Below are 23,860 nucleotides of genomic sequence, written 5' to 3' on the forward strand. Positions count from 1 at the left end.
GGTCTCCAATAGACAGACACGCACTTGTCTCAGCATCCACAGTTAGCTGTCTGGTGGTGACGATGCTGATTTTCTAACTTCTCCCGTCCTTCCACCTCCTTCCACATTTAATACTTGGCCTTCTCCTGGGAGGGCCGCTTCACCTTTCCCTCAGTGACCTATGTCACTTTATCAGCGTGGAATCAAGGATTTTTATTTCATCCAACAGGGCTGTAATCCCTGGCTCTTATTATCATTACTGCCACTTGGCCTGGGAAAAAAAAGTGGCCATGTGCCAGGGAGGAGAAGGGATTTGAAGGCCAAGGTGTGTGTGCTCATAGGGCAGCTGTGGGGCGGGGCCAGGGCACCTGCTGTCACCCCGGCCATGCCACTGACTTGACCTGTAGCCTTGGACAAGCCGGCGGACACCCTAGAGTCCCAAGGTCGTCCTGCTGGTAGGACAGGTGGGGACAGGCTGACCTTTAAGGCCCGCTTGTCCCATCCCATAAGGCTCTGAGGGCCCACGCCATCCTCCCTGTTGAGACCAGGAGTTGGCCGTGGGGCAGTTCTCAACAGCTGGGCTGTCACCTCTCATCTGTGGGCGTGATTACACAGAGGGAGGCTCCCTAGCACCCTGTCCCGCCCACCTCACTTCCAGCAAGGCCATCCTCTGCAGGACTGAGGCCTGTTTGTTCTCACTAGTAACCAAACATTGACCTCATCCTGGCACTGGCTCTCCCCTGACCTTCAAGTCTGTTCTTGCTCATACCTTTCTTAAAGAAACACAGTCTTGTGGGCAGGCACCAGACCTGAGGCCCCCATGGGCCTATGTCCATCTATGCCCACCTGTGCTGCTAGAAGGGTCCTTGGAAGCTCTCAACTCCCTTCTTGTACAGAGAGGTGCTCTGGGGCCCAGAGAGGGAAAGAAACCTGCTCAGAGTCACACAGCAAAGAGGTGGTAGGACCAGGAGTCATGAACTCTACTCCACTCCCTGTAGGTGCCCTGTGCCCCGTTTATGATGATGAGCTTCGAGGTGGGACCTAAGGCATGCCCGTTGGCTTTTCTGAGAGCCCAGTTAGGCGTTGATCCTGCAGAAAGGCTGGAGCAACCCAAGAAGAGGAGCTTGAGCCTGGGTAGGGACCAGGTCAGACCTGGGCCTGTGGGTGGTGGCTTCCCATTGACCGGGGTCCTCATTTGACAGCAAGACTAATGGTTCCTGTTGTCACCTGCTCGGAGCTGGCAGCATGCAGTGATGTGCAGGCTGCCAGCATGCGCTAACCCCCTGCCCGCCTGCCACAGCTGGGGCTGCAGATCACGCTGTGCCAGACACAGCCCTGCAGGAGCCTGCAGAGGGGCATGCACACTCCAGTGCCAGGCTTTCTGCTGTGCCAGGCGGGCACACTCAGGCAGAGGCCTTGCCTGCCACAGTGGCCAAGGCCGGGTGGGGGTGTATCTCCCTAGAAACGAAGGATCTGGCTAGAAGTGCAGTGCCGTGGCGGGGCTTGTGTGCTGGGGTGGCCACAGTCCCAGGCTTGGTTAGAAGCATGGTGCCATGGGGGAGCTCGTGTGCTGGGATGGCCACAGTCCTCTTCAGTTACTGGAGCTGAGGGTGTGGGCTGAGGGCATGGGGACTGAAGCTGGGGTGGGTGGCTCTGGAGAGTTCAGGCAGGAAAGCAGTGTAGACAGATTCACGGAGCAAGTGGAGCCGACCACACTGGGTGGCAGGGAGAGGGTCTGCAGCAGCTCTGAGAGCAAGACACAGTCCTGTGTCTCCCGCCACCTGCACTCTCCTAGAATGCAGAATTGGTGGCTTCCTGGGATGGGAGAGGCAGGACCCTGGACCCTCTGTCCCCCAAGTTTGAGCCCATCTCTTGAGGTCACGGGGAGAAGGGACCATCCCCAGCACAGCCCAGGGGAGCTGTTCCTGTGGGTGGACCCTGCCCTCAGCCTCAGGTCCTTGCCCTATCTCCGCCGCAGGTGCTCAGCCCAGCTCTGGGCTTCTGTGCAGGGTTTTGCGTCTGTGCCCTTGGGGGCTCGGCATGCAGTCATTGAACAGCCTCCCTTCACAGAGGCGCTGCTGAGGCTGAGGGATGCCACGTGTTCAAGAGCCATGCCGGGTGCAGTGGCTCACACCTGTAATCCCAGCACGTTGGGAGGCCGAAGTGGGCGGATCACGAGGTCAGGAGTTCGAGACCAGCCTGGCCAATATGGTGAAACCCCGTCTCTACTAAAAACATAAAAATTAGCCAGGCGTGGTGGCACGTGCCTGTAGTCCCAGTTACTTGGGAGGCTGAGGCAGAAGAATCGCTTGAACCCAGGAGGCAGAGGTTGCAGTGAGCTGAGATCGCACCATTGCACTCCAGCCTGGACAACAAAGCAAGACTCTGTCTCAAACAAACAAAAAAAACCACACAGGGAATTAGCGGCCCCCGTGTGGGATTTGAACCCGGAGTCTGTGCTTGTGAAGACTTTGGAAGGGCCTGCGAGAAGATTATGACATTCCTCTCCCCATGTCCTGAGCTGCAGGGATCTGGCCTGGGTGTTCTGGAATCCATCCAGCACCCTCTCGGCGGCTCAGTGAGGGGGCCTCATCCTTCCCATTTACAGATGAGAACATGAGAGGCTGAGAGACGGTTAGTCACTGGTGCAAGGTCACACAGCTGTGATGTGAGACCAGTGTTTCTGTGATTACAGAGAGGCCCCACTGACCCCAAGCCTCTCCTCCCTTCTATCTGGCACTGCCAGGGGAAGCCTAGGGTCCTTCTCCCATTGAGGGCCACACCCCCAGGCCATCCCCAGTGGCCTGGGGTAACCAAGTCCCTGGCCAGCAGGACAATGAGCTCCTGGTCTGTCAGTCCTATTTTGGGTCACCCAGTGATGTCACGGTGCCAAGAGCCATGCAGGAAGCACCGGGTTTTCCAAGCCTTGCCCAAGGTGAGCAGGTGACCCTTGAGCCCCGGAAGCTCGTGGCCCCGTTGCAGGAAGAACCTTGGGTCCAAAGGGCGATGATTCCAGCTGCACTTACTGGGTGAAAGGCAGCCTGGCCTGTGGGTCGTTGGCAGCTGAGCACGTGAAGTGGTGACAGGATGGGGAGGGCCTGGGTGGAGGTTGGCTTGGTAACCCCTCCCGCACCTCAGACACCAACAGCTCCATCAGTGCCAGCACCTTCAACTGGCTGGGCCCCTCTCCAGAAGGGGGCTGTCAGGGTGCCTGGCCTTCCCTTCGGGAGGTCTAGAGAGCCTGACCTGGTCCCACTGGACTGAGGGGACACTGAGGCTTGGGCAGAGACACTCCTGCCCAACACACGCAGCCAGCACACACCTGCTGACTCTGTGCCCAGGCTCTCTCTGAAGCACTATGGGGCTCAGGTTTGCACCTCCCCCTCTCTGCAAGGGCCTGGTCCTGCCTCGCTGGGATCAGTCTCATGAAGGCCCCCAGAGACCCCTGTGGAGGGCAGGCGTGTCAGCCTCTGCAGAATGCTTGGGCCGTAGGGCAGGATTGCAGCACCCCTAGCAGTGTGGCCCAGGTCCTGCCTACCTCCTCCCCAGTGGAGGGGCAGCTAGAGGGGGCTCACAGCCTGATCAACCTTGGGGCTTTTTGGGGCACAGGCTAGCCGGGCCTGGGAGGAGCTTTGCCTCCTGCACTCCCTCCTGAGCCTCCCACCTGGACACCCAGGTTCAGGGTTAGTGCCCACCCTTGAGGCTTTCAGATGAGACCTCCAGGTTGTCTGGGACCAAGGCCATCCTCCTTGGCCTCCTCTTAGCCTCAGGTCCTCACTGCCACATGGGCCCGGGGCCTGGAATTTATTTTTCCTCTGCTTTCCTTTCTTCTTTTGGGACCCGGCTGCTGTCGCTGGTCCCATCTGTCTGCTAGAATTTGGCTTGGGCTGTCTCTTCAGCCCTTTTCCCTAGAGGCTCTGACCTAGGGAGGCGGCTTGCTGGGGAGTGGGAGGCTGAGCCTGGCTGGCAGACTCTGGTCTCAGCCTGCACTCACCTGCCTGCTGCGTGGGTACTCACTTGCTCACGCACCTGCTCACCCACCTGCCCACCCACCTGCACACTCACCTCTCACCTACCTGCACACTCACCTCTCACCCACCTGCCCACCCACCTGCACACTCACCTGCTCACCCACCTGCCCACCCACCTGCACACTCACCTCTCACCCACCCGCACACTCACCTCTCACCCACCTGCACACTCAACTGCTCACCTACCTGCACACTCACATACTCACCTGCACACTCACGTACTCACCTGCACACCCACCTGCACACTCCCTTGTACACTCACCTGCTCACTCATTCACCTGCTCACCTGCACATTCACCTGCTCATCTGCATACTCACTTGATCACCCATTCACCCGCTCACCTACCTGCTTACTCATTCACCTGTTCACCTGCTTGCTTGTTCGTGTGACCTTCCCCTCACTGCCTCCAATCCTGCGTGGCCTCTGGCAGGATGCGCATACTGGTGGTATGAAGTTGGTGGTCAATCTCTAGTGTCTGTCCAGCCCCAGTGCTCCGTGCACGCTGTGACCCTCACCCCACCCCAGGACTCCGTTAGGGCTGGGAGGGCATCTCCTCTGCCGCATATGGAATTAGCTTTGGTTTGTCATTATGTCACAACCAGCTAGTGGTTCCAGTACTTCATACTCTACAAAACCTCAACTTTAGAATAGAGAGGAGGCCATGTGCTGTATGGATGATACCACATTGGCTTCGGATCACCTTGCAGTGTGCATGCCCACACTGGGTAATGTTGGCAGTGATATGCCAGCCTTTGCTGGATTGGTGATGGAGGCCGGTGCCAGCAGCTTGGTCAAGCTGGGCCCAGGTGAGCAGCTGTGCATTGGAGGAGGAGTGTGGCCCCCAGGCCTGTTATGGTACTGCTGTCCCCATGGTCAGCTGGTGCTGGTATCTCGGCTCAGAGGGCAGCGTGCAGGCCTCAGCTTGTCCTTCCTTTCCATCAAGGTCGGACAGTTAGAGTGTGAGCAGTCGGGGAACAGGGCAGTTTTTGTGAAGCATCTGCTAAGTCCAGGTCCTGTGCCAGGGCTTTCGGAGCTGGTCTCCTAGTCTGCACTGCAGCCTCCTAAGGTTGGGTTTTTATCTCATTTTTAAGTGAAACCGAGGCTCAGAGTGGCTAAGCAAGCAACCTAAAGTCACACAGCCATGACTTTTAGTTCTTGTTTTGGTTTCCTATGGCTGCTGTCACATGTGACTACAACCCTGGTGGCCTAAACAACACAGATTTATTCTCTCACAGTTCTGGAGGTCAGAAGTGCCAAAATCAAGGCATCAGCAGGGCTGCGTTCCCATTCAGGGGCCAGAGGGGAGAGCCCACTTCCCTGTCTTTCCAGCTTTTCCCCTTCCTCATCTTCACAGCCAGCAGTATTACACTGGCCACCCCACCATGGTCACATCTCCCTCTGAGCTCAGCGGGGAAAGGCTCTCTGTTTTTAAACATTCATGCAGTTAGATTGGGCCTGCCTGGATAATCCAGACTAATTGCCTCCTAATTTTGAGTTCCATAACCTTGATCTCATCTGCAAAGTCCCTTTTGCCAGGTCAGACAGCATTCAGAGATCCTGGGGATTAAGGTGGGGGCATCTCTGAGGGGTTGTTATTCTGCTGACTACGGTTCACAAGCCCAGGCTGAGAACTTTATCCAGAACAAGGCCCTTGTGTTGTCATTTGGGGAAACTGAGGCCCAGTATGTCATGGAGGGTGCTGCCAGGGCTGGGACTCCTGACCCAGTTTCTTCCCCCACACTACACTGCCTCTTCTGAACAGAAATTGCAGCAGCCCTCACGGGCACACAGCTTGTGTTGTTTGCATCGCTCAGCACCAATTATCTCCTCTTGCAACATGCCCTGCGCATGAAAGGAGCTGGTCCTTCGCCACGGCTGGAAGAATGCGTCCTCCCCAGGACCTCTAGGAGGATGGCACTATTAAGCCAGGCTTGTTGATGATCATCTCAGTCAACAATCACCCTGCTGTTAATTTTATGTGAAACGCGGGAAGCCCAATTTGCTGTCCTCAGACTGAGTCTATCTCGCTTCTAACCGGGCAGGTGCACTCCGCTCTGCCTAATTTCGGGGACACCGTCTTGCAGGAGACCCAGTTGCGTTCCTGTCCTGCCCTCTGAGTCCTCTGAGTTATCTGGGCCTCCTGCCCTCATTTCTCTGGGGCCTGGGAAAGGGAAAGGGCTTGTCCAAGGTCACAGAGCAGGTTGGGGCAAAGAGGGGGCCTGCTCTGGCCGCTGCGTGCTGGTGGGTGGCTTCCTACCACCACCTTCCAGCCGGACGCCTGTGAACCCCTCATCTCCCCGGGGCTCTCAACTGATGCTGTTGGGCTACTCCTACTGGGAGTGGGTGGCACCCAAGGAGGTCACTGCTGGGGATGTTTGTGAGATTTCCATATGCAGCCCAGGAATGGGGACCCGGGGAGGAAGCGGTACAACATCAGGAGTTTCCAGCATCTTTTCTAGAACAGCTGTTGTGCCGCCCAGACTTTCTTCCTTTAACTTACTTCTTATTAAGAAACAGATAAAAAGCAATAAGCTTGGAGAATAATGAGACAGCGATTACTCCACAGCCCGCCTTTATCACACTGTCAGCAATAAAGCATTTTAGCTTCAGATCTTTGCCTTTTAAGAAATCAAGCTTGGCAGGTGGAGCGGAGGCACCCTGTGTGTCTTCCTCCTCCCTCCCCCACTTTTCCCAGGGAGAGCCGAGGCCCAGAATCGGAGCTCAGCATTCTCGTGCAGTTGTTAAAAATTTCTCCTGCCTGGCAAGCCTCTAACAATGTGAGGATGCTTTGCAGGTTTTCAGACTTTATAGAAATGGCATCGCATTGTGTGTCCCTTAGTGACTTACCCCCATCCTCATCGTGTTTTTGAGATGTATTCCTATGGGTATGTGTGACTCTATTTGGTTCATCTTTTTGTTTTCTTTTGGTTTTGGGCTTTTTTGCTTTTAGTTTTTAGAGGTGGTCTTTTTTAGATTGCCCAGGCTGGACTCGCACTCCTGAGCTCCAGCACGCCTCCCACCTCGGTCTCCCGAGTAGCTGGGACTACAGGAGTGTGCCCCTCTGCCTGGCTCTTGTTTGTTCATTTTTATCTTGCTACAGTATTTCATTGTTGGGTTAAATCACAATTTGTCTGGTCTCCTGGGGAGGGCATTTGGGTGGTTTACAGTTTTCACTAGTACAGCTGGTGTTGGCAGACACGGTCTTGTGCCTGTCTCGTTGGGCGCTTGTGCTGGGCTTCGTCAAGGATGTAAGCATCTTCAGCTGCAGGAAACCGCGCCAGGCTGCTCTCTGATCCACTGCGCCGATCATCAGCATCCCCTGCATGGCCCGTTCTTACGTGTGCGCTGTCACACAGCATGACCACTTTTTACTCTCCGCCAATCCAGTGGCATCTCATTGTCGGAATTGGTGTTTCCTTGATGACACCTGCGGTTGGGCGTCTCCTCACATACTTCTTGGCTATCCGGGATTTGTCTTTTGTGGCTCTCCTCTTCCTATACCTCTGCCCCTTCCCATGTATTTCCTTATTGATATTAGGGATTCTGCGTATGATCCTTTATCTGGGAGGGGACTTACACATGGCTCCTCCCGGATGGCAGCTTGTCGTCCAAGTCTGCTCATCTAGCCACTCTCTGGCAGCGTTCGTAATCCTCATATAGTCGGGTTTCATGGTCATTCCCTTCGTGGTTTGTTCTTTTTGTTCCTTGACTAAGAAATCCTTTTCTACCTGAAAGCTCAAGTTTTTATTCTTATTTCTTTAAAATGTTCTCTCTGTTTTAAAATAATAGCTTTATGGAGATAGAATTCACAAACCAAAAGCATGCTTATATGTATATATATGTGTGTATATATATGTGTGTATATATATTTGTGTGTATATGTGTATATACACACAAATATATATGAAAGTATGCAATCCCGTGGTTTTCTTTTTTTTCCTTTGGGACAGAGTCTCACTTTGTCACCCAGGCTGGGGTGCAGTGGCGTGATCTCGGCTCATTACAACCTTCGCCTCCTGAGTTCAAGCAATTTTCCTGCCTCAGCCTCCCGAGTAGCTGGGATTACAGGTGCCTGCCACAACACCCAGCTAATTTTTGTATTTTCAGTAGAGACGGGGTTTTGCCATGTTGGCCAGGATAGTCTCGAACTCCTGACCTCAGGTGTTCCGCCCACCTCGGCCTCTCAAAGTGCTGGGATTACAGGCGTGAGCCACCGTGCCCAGCCATTCTAGTGGTTTTCAGTATAGTCACAGAGTTGCACACTCATCACCACTATCTAATTCCAGATCATTTTAGTCACCCCAGTAAGGAACCCCGTTTCCATTAGCCGTCACCCCCTGTCCCCTCCTTGCCTGCACCAGCCCCTGGAAACCACTCATCTACTTTGTCTCTATGAATCTGCCTATTCTGGACATTTTATATAAATGGAAACATACAGTATGTGATCTTTGGTGTCTCACTTCTTTCCTGTAATATAAGAAAAGCCCAAGTTTTTGTTACTTGTATTATTTTATTATTTTTAGAGACGGGATTTTGCTGTGTTGCCCAGGCTGAGGTGCAGTGGCTATTCACAGGCGTGATCATCGCACACTACAGCTTTGAACTCCTAGCTTCAAGTGATCCTCCCATCTCAGCCTCCTGAGTAGCTGGGCCTACCAGCATGTACCATCATGCCTGACCTCAGAAAAAAAAGTTTAAAATTAAAAAAAAAGAAATCACAATGGGATCTCGCTATGTTGCTCAGGCTGGTCTCTAACTCCTGGGCTCAAGTGATCCTCCCACACTGGCCTCCCAAAATGCTGGGATTACAGGCATGAGCCACTGTGCCTGGTCAAAATAGTTCTTTCACATAGAACTCTGACCTTCCTGGAACTGTTTTCTGTATATGGTGTGAGGCCGAGATAGAGTTTTACTGTTTTCTGGGTGGACATCTGGTTGCCACTGCAGCCCCGTTCACGAAGCACTCTGTTCTTTCCCCGCCGGCACCAGGGCCACACACCAGGTGTGTGGGTCTTTTCTGGGGTCCACCTTGCCTCTCCACGTGGCTATGTTATCTTTCATGTAGAGTTTGGTGCACATAGAGCTGTCTTCTCTGAACTCCCATCGCCCTAGGAATCCTACCACCTGGCTGGTGAGGATTTATTCTTGTTTTCATTGCCTCAGTGAAACGCAGTCCAGATGTGTTGTTGCTGCCAGATGGAACTGCCCAGAGCCCCCTCTTTCTCTTGCTGCAGGGCCTTGGATTCCCACCGCTGCCACTCACCGCAGATCAAGTGCCTTCCCTGAGCCGCTCTCTCAGTGCTGGCTGTGATGACCCAGCCACGCCTGGATTTCCCTGTTTCCTGAGCCGCCTCCACCTGCTGCATCTCCCACCTCTGCATGTGGCTGAGATGTCCCACCCCTCCCACGCCTCCCCACTGTTCTTACCAACTCTGTTGGAAAGCAGGCTCCGGGGCAGGGCCGTGGGGGCAGGGCATCATCCTGGCCCCCCAGCTCTTCCCACAGAACCTGGCACTCGGTAGAGATTTGGTTGACATCTAGTGATGAAAGCAGCCCCCACACACTTTCTCCTGAAACCAGCAAAGGTCTCCCCTTTATGCTACCAGGGGGCTTGGCACCTGCATTCTAGGGCTCAGTAAGGGTTGTTTATTCTCCCCCCATGCAGACTTCAGTCCTGCGCGATTAGTTGCATCATAATCCCTCTAGCTTTTGTTGCATTTGCTTCAGAGTTCAGCTCCACTAATTAATAGTCAGGGGCAGGAGGGTACAGGGTCCCTCGGACTTGGAGGCTGGGAGCTGGATGATTGGAACAGTGACCACAGAGCTGCATGTTAGAATCACCCACAGAGCGTTTAAAATGCAAACTGATGCCCAGGTCCCTCCCCTAGAGTGTCCAATTCAGTTAGTCTCAGGGGAAGAGATCCGATCTTAAAAGCTCCCCAAGGAGCCAGGAGGGTGTACCTTTCAGCCTGATGCTGGGAGCCGCAGGCCGAATGTGATGTGACCGCTGTTTGGTGAGATGTCTCTCCCGGGCAGGACTAGCTGATGTCTGCACACAGTCCAGATCTATCACTGATTCCCAACTTTAGCAGTGAAGTTGGGGTTGGTAGGGGAGTGTGATGGGCATTAACAGTGCCGACACCTGCACCACCCCCTCACACACACAGGTCAATTTCCAGATGCATGCAGGCCTTGAAGGTACAGGGAAGGAATTCTTTTCCCCTTGTCCCCATATTTGAAGCAATTACACAAGTTTTCATTTGGCTTGTCAGCCTTCCCAAGCAGCGGATGGAGAAATGAGTTTGAGTTTTGGTTTGAGAACACTGGTGGTTCCCAGGCAAATCCAAAGTAGGGCACGTTCTAGATGAACTGAGCCGGAGCGGGGCTTTCCATTCAGCTGCTCCCTCCAGATTGCAGTGTCATTGGGAAGCCTCGTGGCTTTTCCTGGAATTAAATGCTGAGTGCCCAGTGGCCCCTGAAGCTGGGGAGAGGCAGGCAGCCGATGTGTGGGAGAGGCAGGCAGCCGGTGTGGGAGTCCCCAGCCCAGAGCAGAGTAGCCCACGAAGGGACAGATGGCACCGAGAGGACAGGCGTGCACTCATTGGGGAAGGCTGACCAGCCAGCACCAGGAGATTTCATTCTCATTAGGGCAGCCATTCGTTTTCCTCTTCTCTAGCTACTTTTTTTCCCTGGAGGCACTGGGAAGGGTGTCCTTGGCATGTTTGATTTCTAATCCGGCTGTGGGAGTGTGAGATGGAGAGTGTGGGGCTCCGGTAGTGGCAGCTCCGTTTTTGCATGCATCCATGAGGTGGGACTTTAGGTTCCCCTGATCCCGCGTCTCCGGGCATGGAGGTGGATCTCAGGAGAAGCTGGTGCCAGCCTGCAGGCCACATGTGACCTGGCGAGGCTCAGAGGCTGTGGGGTCTTTGGCTCAGACTGAAAACCTCACTAACATCAAGTCTTTTCACATCTGGGGCTGGGCGCTTATCTGGTGCCCTTGGAGGCGAGGTCTCGGAGGAGAGATGGGTCAAGGATAATGGAGTTCAGAGTGACGCTCCCTGGAGCCTGGGCCCTGAAAGTCGCCTTGCGTCACGAAGAGAATTTCTGCTCTGGGAGAGGAGGGGAATCAGGCTGTCTCCCAAGCCCCATCCCCTGCCTCAGTGGGTTGTCTGGAAGAGCCTGGGTGTGGGAACACACACACACACACACACAGACACACACACACACACACACACACACACCCTTCCTTCAAATTTTAGCTCTGTTTTTATGAGTTCTGTGACTGGGTGGTTATGGAGCCGCTTGGAACCTCGGTCTCTTTGTTGGGGGAGTAGGTGAAAGTTGCCGTGCCTCCTTGCCAGGCAAAGCTTAGAATGAACAGCCCTGACAACCATGGTGATGATGTCTTGAGAGGCCCGGGGTCAGTGCACCAGAACCCCAGGGTTGGTGTGGAAGTTGCGAGTTAGATGGAGAGAGCCTTGGCTGTGGACAGACCCAGGTTCAAATCTCAGCCCTGCAAGGTTCCCGCTGGGTGACCTTGGCCTCGCTGCCTAACATCGCTGACTCTCAGGCACCTTGTCGATAACACAGTGGTAGCAGTTACAGGATGTCCCTCATCAGCTTGGTGTGATGGGGTTGTGCTCAGTGTGTGCTGGTGTATTGTGGGTACTCAACAAAATGTGTGTGTGCGAATGGGAAAGATGGTTCTCTTCTTTATGCCCCAAGTGGGTGGGAGAACTCTTTCCCATGCCCAGGGCACTGGAAGGCATCGCTGAGCTTGCAGCCAGCTGCCTTGGCCTGTAACACCCTGCATGCCCATTTGTGGGCTGTGGGCACTGAGGCCTGCCCGGCTCCATGCAGCCACCGCCAAAAGCTATCCTCACAGGAACCCAATGCCCCCTCTCAGGCCTCTTGCCTTCATCCATAAATAATGCCCGTTTCACATTCAGCCTGCCCCTCCAAGAGCTGTGATGCCTTCCAGGAGCTGGTGTCAGCTAGGATTGGCATGGCCACTGATGCTAAGGGGCACAGCACAGGTGTACCTGGACCTGTTTTGGCTCCACCTCCCTGCCTTTGCTCAGGCTGTTCCCTCAGCTCATATGTGCCTTTCATCTCCTCCATCCTCATAATCTGTCTGTCAGAGTCCTGCTTGCTCTTCAATGCTCAGCTCGAGTGTCACCTCCTTCAGGGAGGAGGCCCTGATTTCTCCTGGTCAGCACACCCCTGTTCTCTGCCCCTCTCTCCTGGGCTGCGCCTCCTTACTCCACTCTTTGCCTTGCAGTAGATGTGATTATTCTTGCAGCTCCTTCATTAGGCCAAGGGTCCCTCACAGGAAGGGATGTGCCGTTGACCAATAATATACTGACCCCTGCCCGCCGACCTCCGCTGGTCCTGTGGGTGGCTGGCTTTGTGACCTTGGGCAGACTCATCTACTCTGAGCATTCCTTTTTTCCTTTGTAAGACGGGGTTCTGCCTGGCAGGGTCCTGCGGAGATTGGGGGAGCAGAGTTAGCTATTCTGGTACTGGGGTAGGTAAGCAGCTTCCTGTGCCATACTGGGAACCTTCATTGTTCCAGAGGCTTCTGCCTGGAGAAAGACTGTTCAGCCACTGCTTTCTCTCCCCCTATGATGGGGAACTCACCACCCCACTGGTAGCCTGGACTGTGATGAAATCGATAACTCCTTTTGGGTCTCAGATTAGAGGATCCTCTCTGCTCTCCAAGAATTTCAGTCCTTTGGTGACCCTTTGGAATGCTGGAATCCAGGGAGTAGGCAGGCCTGGAGCTGCGGTATCTCCCAAGTCCCTCGAGAAGATGGGGCCATCCCTAGGCTCTGCTGGCTCAGCTCACAGGGCTCTTTGGTGAACCCACACAAGCGGAGTGCCTCAGGCCTTGCTGGGGGAAACCCGGAAGTGCTCATGCGTCAGAGGTGTAGGGCGGCCAGGAACATGCAGCCGCAGGACCCGCTGGGCCTGGCCTGAGGGCAGTGGCTACCTCGGGATGAAGCAGCGGCCAAGGGCTAGTGTCTGCTGGCTAGGATGGGCACTGCAGGACGTGTGGCCAGTGTGGCCCTTCTGTTGCCTCCAGCCCAGGATGGGTGGTGCTGAGCCGGAGGGTGGGGAGGACTACCTGGGAAGAGGAGGCTGGCTGCTACCCGGAGCCTCCAGGCCACCACTCCCTGGGTCTGTGGCTGCCACTTTGCCTCCTTGACCCGCAGTTTCTTCATCTGTAAACTGGGGGGTCCTGGTCACCTGCCTCACAGTGAGGAATGTCGAGGACTAATGTATGTAAGGCATACGATTGCTGTTTAGTAGATGAATGTGGTTACGGATGGGTTTTTCTGGAATCTGCGTCTCCGTCCATGTCCCTGGTGCTTGGAGCTCCCCGCAGTTGGTGGTACCAAGAGCACTGGCTTAAGAGCCTGGAGCTGGGTTCTCCCTGGCCCTGCTCTGCCTCTATTACTTGGTGCACCTTTGCACCTTGTTTCTGCACTTTGTGGGAGGTACACATTCATCTAATGAGGCCCGTCCGCCCCATGGAGCCACAAGCCCTGAGGCTGCAGCTGACCCCTCTTGAAGTGGAAGGAGAAGGGGATTTAATCAGCCAAGCTGCTGTGCTGAACAGTGGGCCCATGGAGCTGCTGGGCGTGAGCCCCTATGGAGGCCCGTGGCTTGGAGTGGCCAGGTCTCCTGCTAATGACCTGCCACAAGCCTGCCTGGCCCCAGACCTTGCAGAAATTGACAAGGGCTGCGAAGCCATGCCATAGGGCCTTGCTCAGGGGGAGGGGCTGGGAGGCAGACCTGGGGAGGGTGCGCAGCAGCTGGAGAGTCAGGCTCTGTGTGTCACCTTGTGTCACCATGTGTCCCTGTGTGTCACTGCAGCTCCCTTGCCCCCAGCCTCCACCTTCTATGGAGAGGATAAGCCATATTTTCTCCTGAGTGGTCACAGACACTGTTGACGCCCAGCCCCGATCCCTGAGGCACTTCCTGCTTCTGAGCCCACGGCTGTATCGCCTGCTGGCACCTGCAGCTCTGCCCGGGAGCCCTTCCTGTCCGTTCTCCTCTTGGGCAGTGCTGGGACATTAATACTCCCGGGGAGCCAGTGGACAGGTGGGGTGACTCCGAGCCCTAGAGCTCACCGGCAGGGTGGACACCCCTTCCATTGGCTTCTTCCCTTCCCTGCCTCCCTTCTCTACCCTCTACCTGGGCTTCCTGGGGTTGCCCCCCACATAACTCACATGAAGTTGATTCCTCCTCTCTGAGTCTACACCCAACCTGAGATAGAAGATCATGGGGAGGCGTGCGTGAGACAGGAGCATCAGGCACCGCAGAGTCAGATGCAAGGAGTGTGTGCCCAGAGCCCAGGATGCTCTGCCCCCTGTAGCCTCGGCAGCTCCTTGTCTGGGGTTCCGCAGCCTGGGGTGTGGGGTGCCGTGTCACATGCGTGGCTGAGCGCTCCTGAGGAGCTCATCGCAGCTACTCCTGCTGATAGGAGATGGTGGGACAGGGCCAGGGAGGCAGCTAAGAACAGGCCCCTCCAGGGATGAGTTCCTATTAGGGCTGCAGACATTTTTCTGGAGGCTGACTGTGTGCCGCGTGCTGAGCTAGGGAAGGAAGGTCACAGAGGTGATGGGATGTGGCTTCTGGCCCCCCAGTTCTTACTGTCTGGATACAGCAAAGTCTGGAGGGGAGGTAGAGGTGACATCATCTTGCCAGTGTGAAAACCAGCCCAGGAGGGGCAATACCACCCAGCCCCTGCCTCACAGCTTCCCAGAAGGCCAGTGAGCCCTGGTCCCAGTGGCAGGACCCAACGCAGGGTACCTGGGATGGAGCCGGCACAGTGCCAATGGGGAGGGCTTGGCAGACCTGCAGGCTCTGTGACTCCCGCCCACCATGCTGCACAGCTTTCCGCCACCCCCGCCTCATGGGAGCAAGGGATCCATGAAGACAGTGGGGTGAGGAGGCCTCAGATCTGGCTCCTGGACACAAGAACATTGTAGGGAGACACCCTCCTCCCCGGTTGGCAGCTGGATAGGGAATCCCCCAGAATTGGTCCGATGGCCCCCAGAGGGGTTAGGGGAGCACCCCAGGGGACCCCTTGGCCAGGCCAGCCCAGGGTCACCTCCCTCATTTTGCCCTCAGGCAGCCAAGCTGGGAAATGATGTCCCTTCCCCTGTGGCTCCAGCACTCATTACTGTAAACCCTGGGATTAATTTAATTACACACTCATCTCCAAGAGGCTGGGGCTTGCAGGCACCCAGTGGGATCACGAGTTTTGAGGCTGCCGGGAAGGATGGTCCTCCCGGGGAGCTGACCCTTCCCAGGGTCTCCTGCCCTCCAGCCCCCCGCCTGGGAGTGCCCAGATCACTCTTGTTCTTCCTGTCTGAAGAGTGCCTGCTCCTGACCCAAGGGTGACTGATGCCTGGCTCATTGGCTCCTGGCAGCCTGGAGACCTCTTCTAGGGAGCTGAGTGTGGGGAGAGGGTCAGGGTGGTGGGTTTAAAATGTCCGTTGCTTCATTGGGTGGCCATGCATGTAATGTGAAGGTGCAAGAGTTTAATCCGTTCTTTTTTTTTTTTTTTTTTTTTTTTTTAAAAGACAGAGTCTCGCTCTGTCAGCCATCTGGACTGCAGTGGCGTGATCTTGGCTCACTGCAACCTCTGCCTCCTGGGTTCAAGCAATTCTCCTGCTTCAGCCTCCCGAGTAGCTGAGATTACAGGTGCCCACCACCACTCCCAGATAATTTTTATATTTTTAGTTGAGATGGGGTTTTACCTTGTTGGCCAGGCTGGTTTTGAACTCCCGACCTTAGGTGATCCGCCCGCCTCGGCCTCCCAAAGTGCTGGGATTACAGGCATGAGCCACTGCACGCGGCCATTCTTTTTTTCTAAAAGAAGGATTTCAGAACTAGATTAGAAGTAGATTATTTGAAAATTAACATGAAATGATGTGAATAAATAAAAACCCACTGGTTCCCTCATCTGAGCAGCCGCCGCACAGTCAGGATTTCTGTGGACTTCCTTCCTGAACTCACGTCAACGCGTGGATATTTTTAAACGTCGCAGCCGTCGTGCCTGTCATTTTGTGTCCAGTTCTTTCCACTGGCATTTTAAGCATTTTTCCATATTGTTTAGGAGAGAAACTCTTTCTAAACATCATTTTAACGATGACAGGGTAGAACCCTCAGCTGTTGTTGGACAAATAGTTATTTCCAGTTTTGGCCACTCTAACAGTCTGCTTTCTTCATAATTATAAACTCTAAGTCTTTTTTTTTTGAGATGGAGTCTCGCTCTGTCACCCAGGCTGGAGTGCAGTTGCGCGATCTCGGCTCACTGCAGCCTCCGCCTCCCGAGTTCAAGTGATTCTCCTGCCTCAGCCTCCTGAGTAGCTGGGATTACAGGTGCCTGCCATCACGCCCAGCTAAGTTTATATTTTTAGTAGAGATAGGGGTTTCACCATGTTGGTCAGGCTGGTCTTGAACTCCTGACCTCAGGTGATCCACCTGCCTCGGCCTCCCAAAGTGCTGGGGTTACAGGCATGTGCCACCGCGCCCAGCCTAGAATTAATTCTTTAGGATAGATTCCATTGGAATTACTGGGTGGTCTAAAATATTTTTTAAGAGTGTTATATTGTTATTTTGAAATTTAAAAGAAAAACCCACTGAAGCCTGGTGGTCTGCAGTGTATTTTGTTCTGCATAGCTGCTTGGGGTTTGGGGTAAACCTCAACAGATGGGTTTGTCAGGGGCAGCCCCTTGGTCTGGGGCCATGGGTGTGTGGCCACCCGTCTGTGCCTACAGGTGGCCCGATGTAGGGGATGGTGGCCTGTGGGCCCTGAGGTGAGGTGCTGGCTATGGGCAGGCGGGGCATTGCTGGCAACCTGTGGGATGGCCTGTCTGCCTCCCTTCTCCTGATGCCGCCTGCCAGCCTGATCACTGTCTTTAACCCTTCCTGGGAGGTGGGTGTGAAACCCCAGTTGTATCTGAGGGGGCAGACTGCTCAGACAGGAGCAGGGGTGCCCAGTGAGGGTGCTGAGGCTGATAGGGCAGCTGGGGACTCGGGTTCCAGCCCACCTCTCCTCCGATTGTGGGCTCATGGAGAGGGAAGTGCTGGGAGCTCCTCGCTCACCCTGTGGGAACTGGCAGGGGGAGGCGGGTGGGCTGAAAGTGCACCCACCTCCTGAATGGTTCTGTGGCAGTGAAGGGCAGGGAACAAGTTAATGTCCATCTTGGGCTGCTGGTCACACACAGTGGCTGGGTCCTCCCCCTGGCTCAGGGCTGCCCCCAGGAGCACTGTCCCATGGGGGTGCTGTGATGAGCAGGGGTCCTGTGGCTGTGCCAGGATTGCGCTGCAGAAAGTCTGCGGGAGAGTGGCGTGACTGGGAATGGCGTCTTCTTTCTGAGTCTCTGCCAGCTTCTCTCCAAGGCTGAGGCTGTCAGCTCTGCCCAGGGTGGCCAGAAACACTGGGTCCTAAAGACTGACCTGTGGGGTGGGCCTGGGGAGTGGGGAGAGGGGCTGGAAGGCTCACCTGCTGGTGGTGGGGACACTTTGTTCCTCGTGGCCTCTGCACCTGGAAAATGAGGATGGTAGCTGCTTGTCCTTTGCAAGGCACCAGATGCAGGGGGTACCACGTGTCCCACATAGGACAGTGGGCACCCCCTACCCGACTCCACCCAGAGGGAGACCACACATGGGTCCATAGTCATTGGCGCGTTCTTGTCCTAGCTCTGTCAGAGTGAGGGAGCCGGAAGGGTCTCTGCAGTTTACTTGGTCACTGCTTCCCGGCTGGTGTTCCAGGGAGCCCTCCTGTTAGTGGGGTACGGGACACGAAGGTTTGGGGAGCCTAGGCTGCACCCTACCTCCCCCTGCTCAGAGGGACCCAGCACACCCTGAATGCTGAGGCCTCTTTGCATCACACCGCTTTGCTTGGGTGGGCATGGGAACTGCTTGTCAGGGTTGATAGAGTGGTGAGTAAACTGAGGCCAGGGAGGGAGGGGTCAGGGCTGCTGAGGTGTGAGGCTCTGAGGTCATCCTGAGGGCAGGGGTGGCCTGCCTGGCAGGGCGGGGAGGCTGGGCCTGGATGGGGCGCCGCCCTTCTCTCCTCTCTAGAAGGCCCCACATTCCTGGGAGGTGACTGGGCTGGAGGAGGAGGGGAGGCTGGTTTGTGCTCTTCCCCAGCAGTGAGTGCGGCCGGGCGGGGCTCCAGTACCCGCCCCTGCCTGTGGCTGGGCCAGTGGCTCTGCTGGGCCCTGGGCCTGGTCCAGGGCTGAAGAGGAGGCTCCGGAGCGTCCTGTTATTGGCGTGCTGGGGGCAGACAGATGCTTCATTGGTCCTGTGGTTGGCATGGCGGTCCTGGCTTGTCCCCAGCAGCACCCAAACCCTTGCCCCCCCAGGCATGTTAACAGCCTGTGGAGTCCATCCCCAGCCCTGAGGTGGTGATGGGGACTAGACAGCTGGCTGTGTGTGGTCAAAGGGGCTGATGTCTCTGCGTCTGCAATCGAGGGTCAGCGGCATGAATCTGGGAAGACCCTGCATCCTGTTGTCGGGTGGGCCGGTGGGTGGACAGCTGTCAGGGTGGATGGGGTCTGGGCTGGCATCTGGGCCAGGTGATCTCCGCGAGAGATGTTAATAGCCCATCCCTTACCAGGTGGCTTCGTGGCTCACAGGGGTGCTTGGGACAGCCTTGCTGCCCCCTTGCCTCCTCCTTCCAAACCTGCTGTTGCTGGGTGGTCCCCCGGCCTGTGTTCTGGGTCCCGTTCCTGCCTCTCCTCCCTTCCCCCAGCCCTCTGCCCTGAGGGTTTGCCGTGGGCATCCTGGTGGCTGAGCCGACTCCCAGCCTCGTGGGGAGGCAGGACCAGGGGTATGGGATGGCTGGGCATGGGGGTGGGGATGGGATTTTTTCATGTTTTCCTGACGTGACTGGAAAGCAGGGTCAGTGTGGTGAGGGTGGGTGAATTTCACCCTGCGCCAGTGGTCTGCACAGATTGGGCTCTCTTGGCCTGAGGTCAGAAACTGGGGACACGTGACCAGGGGGTTCCACGGGGTTCCCGACTGTCGTATGGGGAAGGTGGCTGCTCACCTGCGGCATATGCTGCGGGCACACATCGCTTGTGAGAAGTTCCTGGGTGATCAGGCGAAGTGGACTGGAAGGATCCCAGATGCTGACTTGGCAAGTTCAGGAGTCTGTTTCCCCACTGTGCAGGGGAGGGGGCTCCCCGGACCCCGACCCTGGGTTGGGCTGTGCCCTGGCTGTATTTGTGAGAGCTCCGTTTGAGCCTGCAGCATCTTGGAAGCTGAAGGAATTGCTCCAGGGCAGGCTGGCAAAGCCACCCCCCCCCCCACCCGCCCCACCTTTCTACAGGTCCTGAAGGTCCTGACAACGGCTCAGGCCCACAGTGAGGGCGGCGGTGGGTCCTGCGAGGCTGGCCTCTGTGTGTGGTGCCTTGGTGTCAGGTGCTCTATGGCCGGAAGGCTTTGGCCACAGGCTGTGCTCTTTCCACAGGGCGGGCGAGGGCACAGAGGGGCTGGGGTCTCACCTGGCTGTGGGGTGGGACTCCTCAGACCCAAACCTTCCATGCCGGGTCTGGGGCCAGTCGGGGTTGTGCACTGGGGACGGAGTCTGCTGGAGGCTAATGTCCCCTTTCCTCTTCTGTCCTTCCAGATCCCTCATCCACCTACATCAGGCAACTGGAGAGCAAAGTGAGGCTGCTGGAGGGTGACAAGCTCCTCGCACAGGTAGGCCGGCTTCGGGTGGTGCTGCCTTGAGGACCGCGACCCAGCACCCACCCCTCCAGCTCACCCAGGGCACCCTTCCCCTTGGGACCCATGCCCTCCCCCCACCTGCTCCCACTGCCACCCGTCATCTCCTGGAAAGTGGGGTCAGGGACCTAACCCTGGCTCCCACGCCTCTGGGCTTCCCTCTGCCCAGCCCTCCACGCTGACTGCCCGGTATGCGAGCTCCTCGGGGCTGGCCCAGGGCCTGAGAGGGTGGACAACACCCAGCTGGTGAAGAAATGGGCTGCTTCACTCCTCTGGCAGACGGCAGATCCAGGCAGGAGATGGGGCAGACTCACACGGAAGCCTCCCCGCCTCTGCTGTGCTGGACTCACTGGCTGGTACCTCCCTGGGCTGGGGCCCCCTCCTCCCTCCTGGGCCCGGCCTCACCCACAGACAGATGAGGCTGCTACCTCTGTGCAGAGCTGGGCAGCAGGGGCACAGCGTGGGAGGGGTCGGCTGCAGGGGGGAGGTGGGGTTGGGTGAGGGGCTGTGCCTCTTGAGTGTGGCTGGAGCTTGGAGGGGACGTGTGACTGCCAGGACAAGGGCTTTCCCTGCTGCAGGTGGCGCAGGCGTGGGGGCTGCCGAGAGGAGTCTATGGGCAGTCACGCTTGGGTGTTGGGGGCCAGCTGGCTTGGCAACCCCTCAAGCCGCTCACTCCCCCAGCCTCTGAGCCCTCGTGCACATCCCTGGCTTCATCCCAGTCTCCCTCTCCCTGCTTTTCCCACTGGGCCGTGAGCGGTCAGCCTGAGATACCCAAAGCGTCTCTCTGGGAACCAACCACAGGGATGGCTCAGCTGCCTGGCCCTGTTGCTAGGTGACCAGCCAGGCTTGGTGCCGACTGCCCGGCTCAGGAATTCCACGGCACCCTCTCTGCCCACTGGGCGGCTGCTGGGAGGCTCATGGCCCCAGCAGGGAGCACAGCTCCCACTGAGGTCATCCCCACGTCTCACCCCTGTGTGGGCCGTGGGGTAGGTTCCCAGGGCCTGGTGGGACTTAGCAGAGTACATGTTCCCCATTTGGCCTCTTGTGAACTCTCCTCCACACCCCACCCCCCACTCCCCACCACCATACAGGCGCAAGTGCATAGCCAAGCTCTGAATGGCAAGGCTGGCTTTTGTAATTTCATGCCTTGCTGTCAGGTGCCCTATGGTGAAGGGCTTTGGCCACAGGCCGTGCTGGCTTCCTAGGGCTGGTGAGGGCAGGAGGGGCTGGGGTCTCACCTGTCTGTGGAGTGGGGCTCCCTAGACGCAAGCCTTCCATTGCAGACCTGGCGGGGCCATTATGGTTGCTAAGGAGGGTGTGTGGGAGCTGTAGGCAGAGGTGACACCAGGAGAAGGTCATGGCTCAGGGACCTTTGCTTTGGAGAAGATCCCCATGCAGTGTGTAGGAGGCAGTCCTGCCTCTGGGTGGTGACAGGGGGCTACTGCTCTGTAGAGCAAGGGCCAGGACTATGAAGCTCCGGCCCCCGGGTCAGTGACCTCACGCGTCTGCCCTGATCTGGAGTTTCTTTGTCTCATTGTTCCTGTGGAGAAGTGGGTTGGAAGTTCCAGCTCTGAATTTGGGGTGCTGTTTGCAGTGTTCTTTCTTCCTTTCTTTCTTTTTTTTTTTTTTTTTTTTGAGACGGAATTTCGCTCTTGTTGCTCAGGCTGGAGTACAATGGTGTGATCTCAGCTCACCGCAACCTCTGTCTCCCGGGTTCAAGTGATTCTCCTGCCTCAGCCTCCTGAGTAGCTGGGATTACAGACATGAGCCACCACGTCTGGCTAATTTTGTATTTTTAGTAGAGACAGGGTTTCACCATGTTGGTCAGGCTGGTCTCGAACTCCCGACGTCAGGTGATCCTCCCACCTCAGCCTCCCAAAGTGCTGGGATTACAGGTGTGAGCCACTGCTCCTGGCCCTGCAGTGTTATTTCTGTGAGAAGCGTGTTCCGCAGTCCAACCAGAGAGCAGCTTATGGTCCTGTTTCCACAAGGACAGGAGTGTCCCTGACCCCTTGGCCCCTGCAGGCCACAGTGTCCCACTGGAAAAATACACCCCAGTTCCTGAACGTGGACTTGCAGAAAACCTGTGCCCAAGCGGGCTGTGGAGGAGCAGCCCTTCTTCCTGCCTTCCTTCCTGGGGTGCCCCCGGTCTCACGGGGCCCTCCACCATAACCTGTGTCCACCTGCCCTGCACCCACCTGTGCACAGGTGGGGGTGGATGGGAGCTTCAGCCTTGAGCCCCAAGGATGGACGGGCTGGCTCTGCCCAGGGCCCTCTCCCTCCCCAGGCCTGCTCCCACCTGCTCCCTGCGGGTAGCAGCAGGGCTCTGTTCACATCCTCATCCGTGGGCCAGGCCTGCAGGGCACCGACATGAGATCCTGATGGTTGGGGAGGTGCTGGCCCTTGCCTGGACACAGGCCTGCTGGCTGCAGGCAGTTGGACTGGAATTTAGGGACAGAAACCCGCTGTTGCCTGCTTGTTGTTACATACAACCAGGGCGTGGAATTCAGAGATCATCCAATGCAGAAAGGGTTCAAAGTGTTTCGTTTCTTTAGCAGAAATTTGCTTTCTCACCAAATGATGCCCGGTCAAGCCATGCTGCTGGAGTGGTGGCTGAAGGAGCTTGTATCTCTGTGTGGTGTTGCAGGAGGGCACCCATGGCCCATCCCTAGCTGCTTTCTCAGCATGGACTCTGCAGCAGGCAGAGGTCTTGCCCTGGGCCTCCCAGCAAGTGTTGTCAGGGCCATACCCAGAACTCTGAAACGAGGCAGCCGTATGCTGCTGGGGCCTTGGCCCCTGGTGCCCTGTCCCCATGCTGCAGTGGAGGCCCCTGAACCTCATAACAAAGGCTCCAGGAGCTGGTGGCATCCCCAGAGCCCATGGCATCAGCAGAACTAGAGGAGCCACAGCTAGGCGTGGTGGCTCACACCTGTAACCCCAGCACTTTGGGAGGTTGAGGTGGGCGGATCACTTGAGGTCAGGAATTTGAGACCAGCCTGGGCAACACAGCAAAACCCCGTCTCTACTAAAAATACAAAAGTTAGCCTTGCATGGTGGCATGTGCCTGTAGTCCCAGCTACTTGGGAGGCTGAGGCAGGAGAATCGCTTGAACCCAGGAGGCGGAGGTTGCAGTGAGCCGAGAGATTGCCCCACTGCACCCCAGCCTGGGAAACAGAGTGAGACTCCACCTCAAAAAAAAAAAAAAAGAAGAAGAAGAAGCAGAGGAGCTGGGATCATGGGCAGGGTTCCTGCTGGCCATGGAGGAGGGCACTGCTGTTCTGAGCCATGCAGGAGAGAGAGAGACAGAGAGACGGGGTGAGGGAGGGGCCCTTGGCTCTTGGCAGCAGTGGGTCCCAAGCCTGCCTTTGGATTCCTGGGGCAGCTTCAATGGCACCAGCTTTATGGGGATCCTTAAGCCACTTTCTCTCCCAGACCTGTGTTTGCTCATCTGAGAAGTGGGCACTCATTCACTCAGTGTATAACTGACCACCTACTATGTATGTGGCCCTGGGGATGCAGGGCTGGCCAGGCAGAGGCCTGCCCTCAGGGGGCTGGCAGGCCAGTCTCACCCCTGTTCCTGCCTGACCACCACCTTGCCCAGCCCGCAGGACCCACATGCACAGAGAGGCCCCTGGAGGACAGGGGAGGGGAAGAGAGCTCGTGGCAGGGCACTGCCTGCGAGGAAAGTGGTGGCCCCGTTCTCAGGGAGGCACCAGGAAGATGGGGTTTACTGGTCTCCGTCCTCCTGGCCTCCTGTCTGCAGCCCTCCCTGACTACCCACAGGTGGCCTGGTGCTTGCCCTGAGCTCTCTCAGTCCCTGGGCTGCCCACCTTTGCTGATAGGGTGTCATGACTCACCCTTGTGGATCCTGGCCCCCACCCCTGTGGGACTGTCATCTTCTCCAGGACAGGGCTGCAGGGTCTGCGTGGCCACATCTGTGTCTCCAGTGCTCAGCATGGTTGAACTGGGTGGATGTACCTTGGGGAGCCTGTGACTGATCCCTGTCCAGTCTCCACAGCCAAGAGGGGAGGCTGTTCTTGCTCAGAATAAGGAAGGCCCACTTAACCGAGGGAGGGCTTCAGCAGGTAGTGAGGGC

General features: G+C 56.6%; 1 protein-coding gene across 4 annotated transcripts in view; it reads left to right on the forward strand.

Annotated features, from left to right (window-relative positions):
* CCDC85C (coiled-coil domain containing 85C) overlaps nt 1-23,860 on the forward strand; it is a 92,905-nt gene that overhangs the window by 48,418 nt on the left and 20,627 nt on the right. For all 4 annotated transcript variants that reach the window (XM_030804058.1, XM_030804055.1, XM_030804056.1 and 1 more), the window contains exon 2: nt 19,667-19,740. In XM_030804058.1, the coding sequence (XP_030659918.1) occupies nt 19,667-19,740 (74 nt within the window). The remainder of the gene's footprint in view (nt 1-19,666; nt 19,741-23,860) is intronic.

This window comes from Nomascus leucogenys, chromosome 22a, assembly GCF_006542625.1.
Source record: "Nomascus leucogenys isolate Asia chromosome 22a, Asia_NLE_v1, whole genome shotgun sequence".
Classification (NCBI taxonomy): domain Eukaryota; kingdom Metazoa; phylum Chordata; class Mammalia; order Primates; family Hylobatidae; genus Nomascus; species Nomascus leucogenys.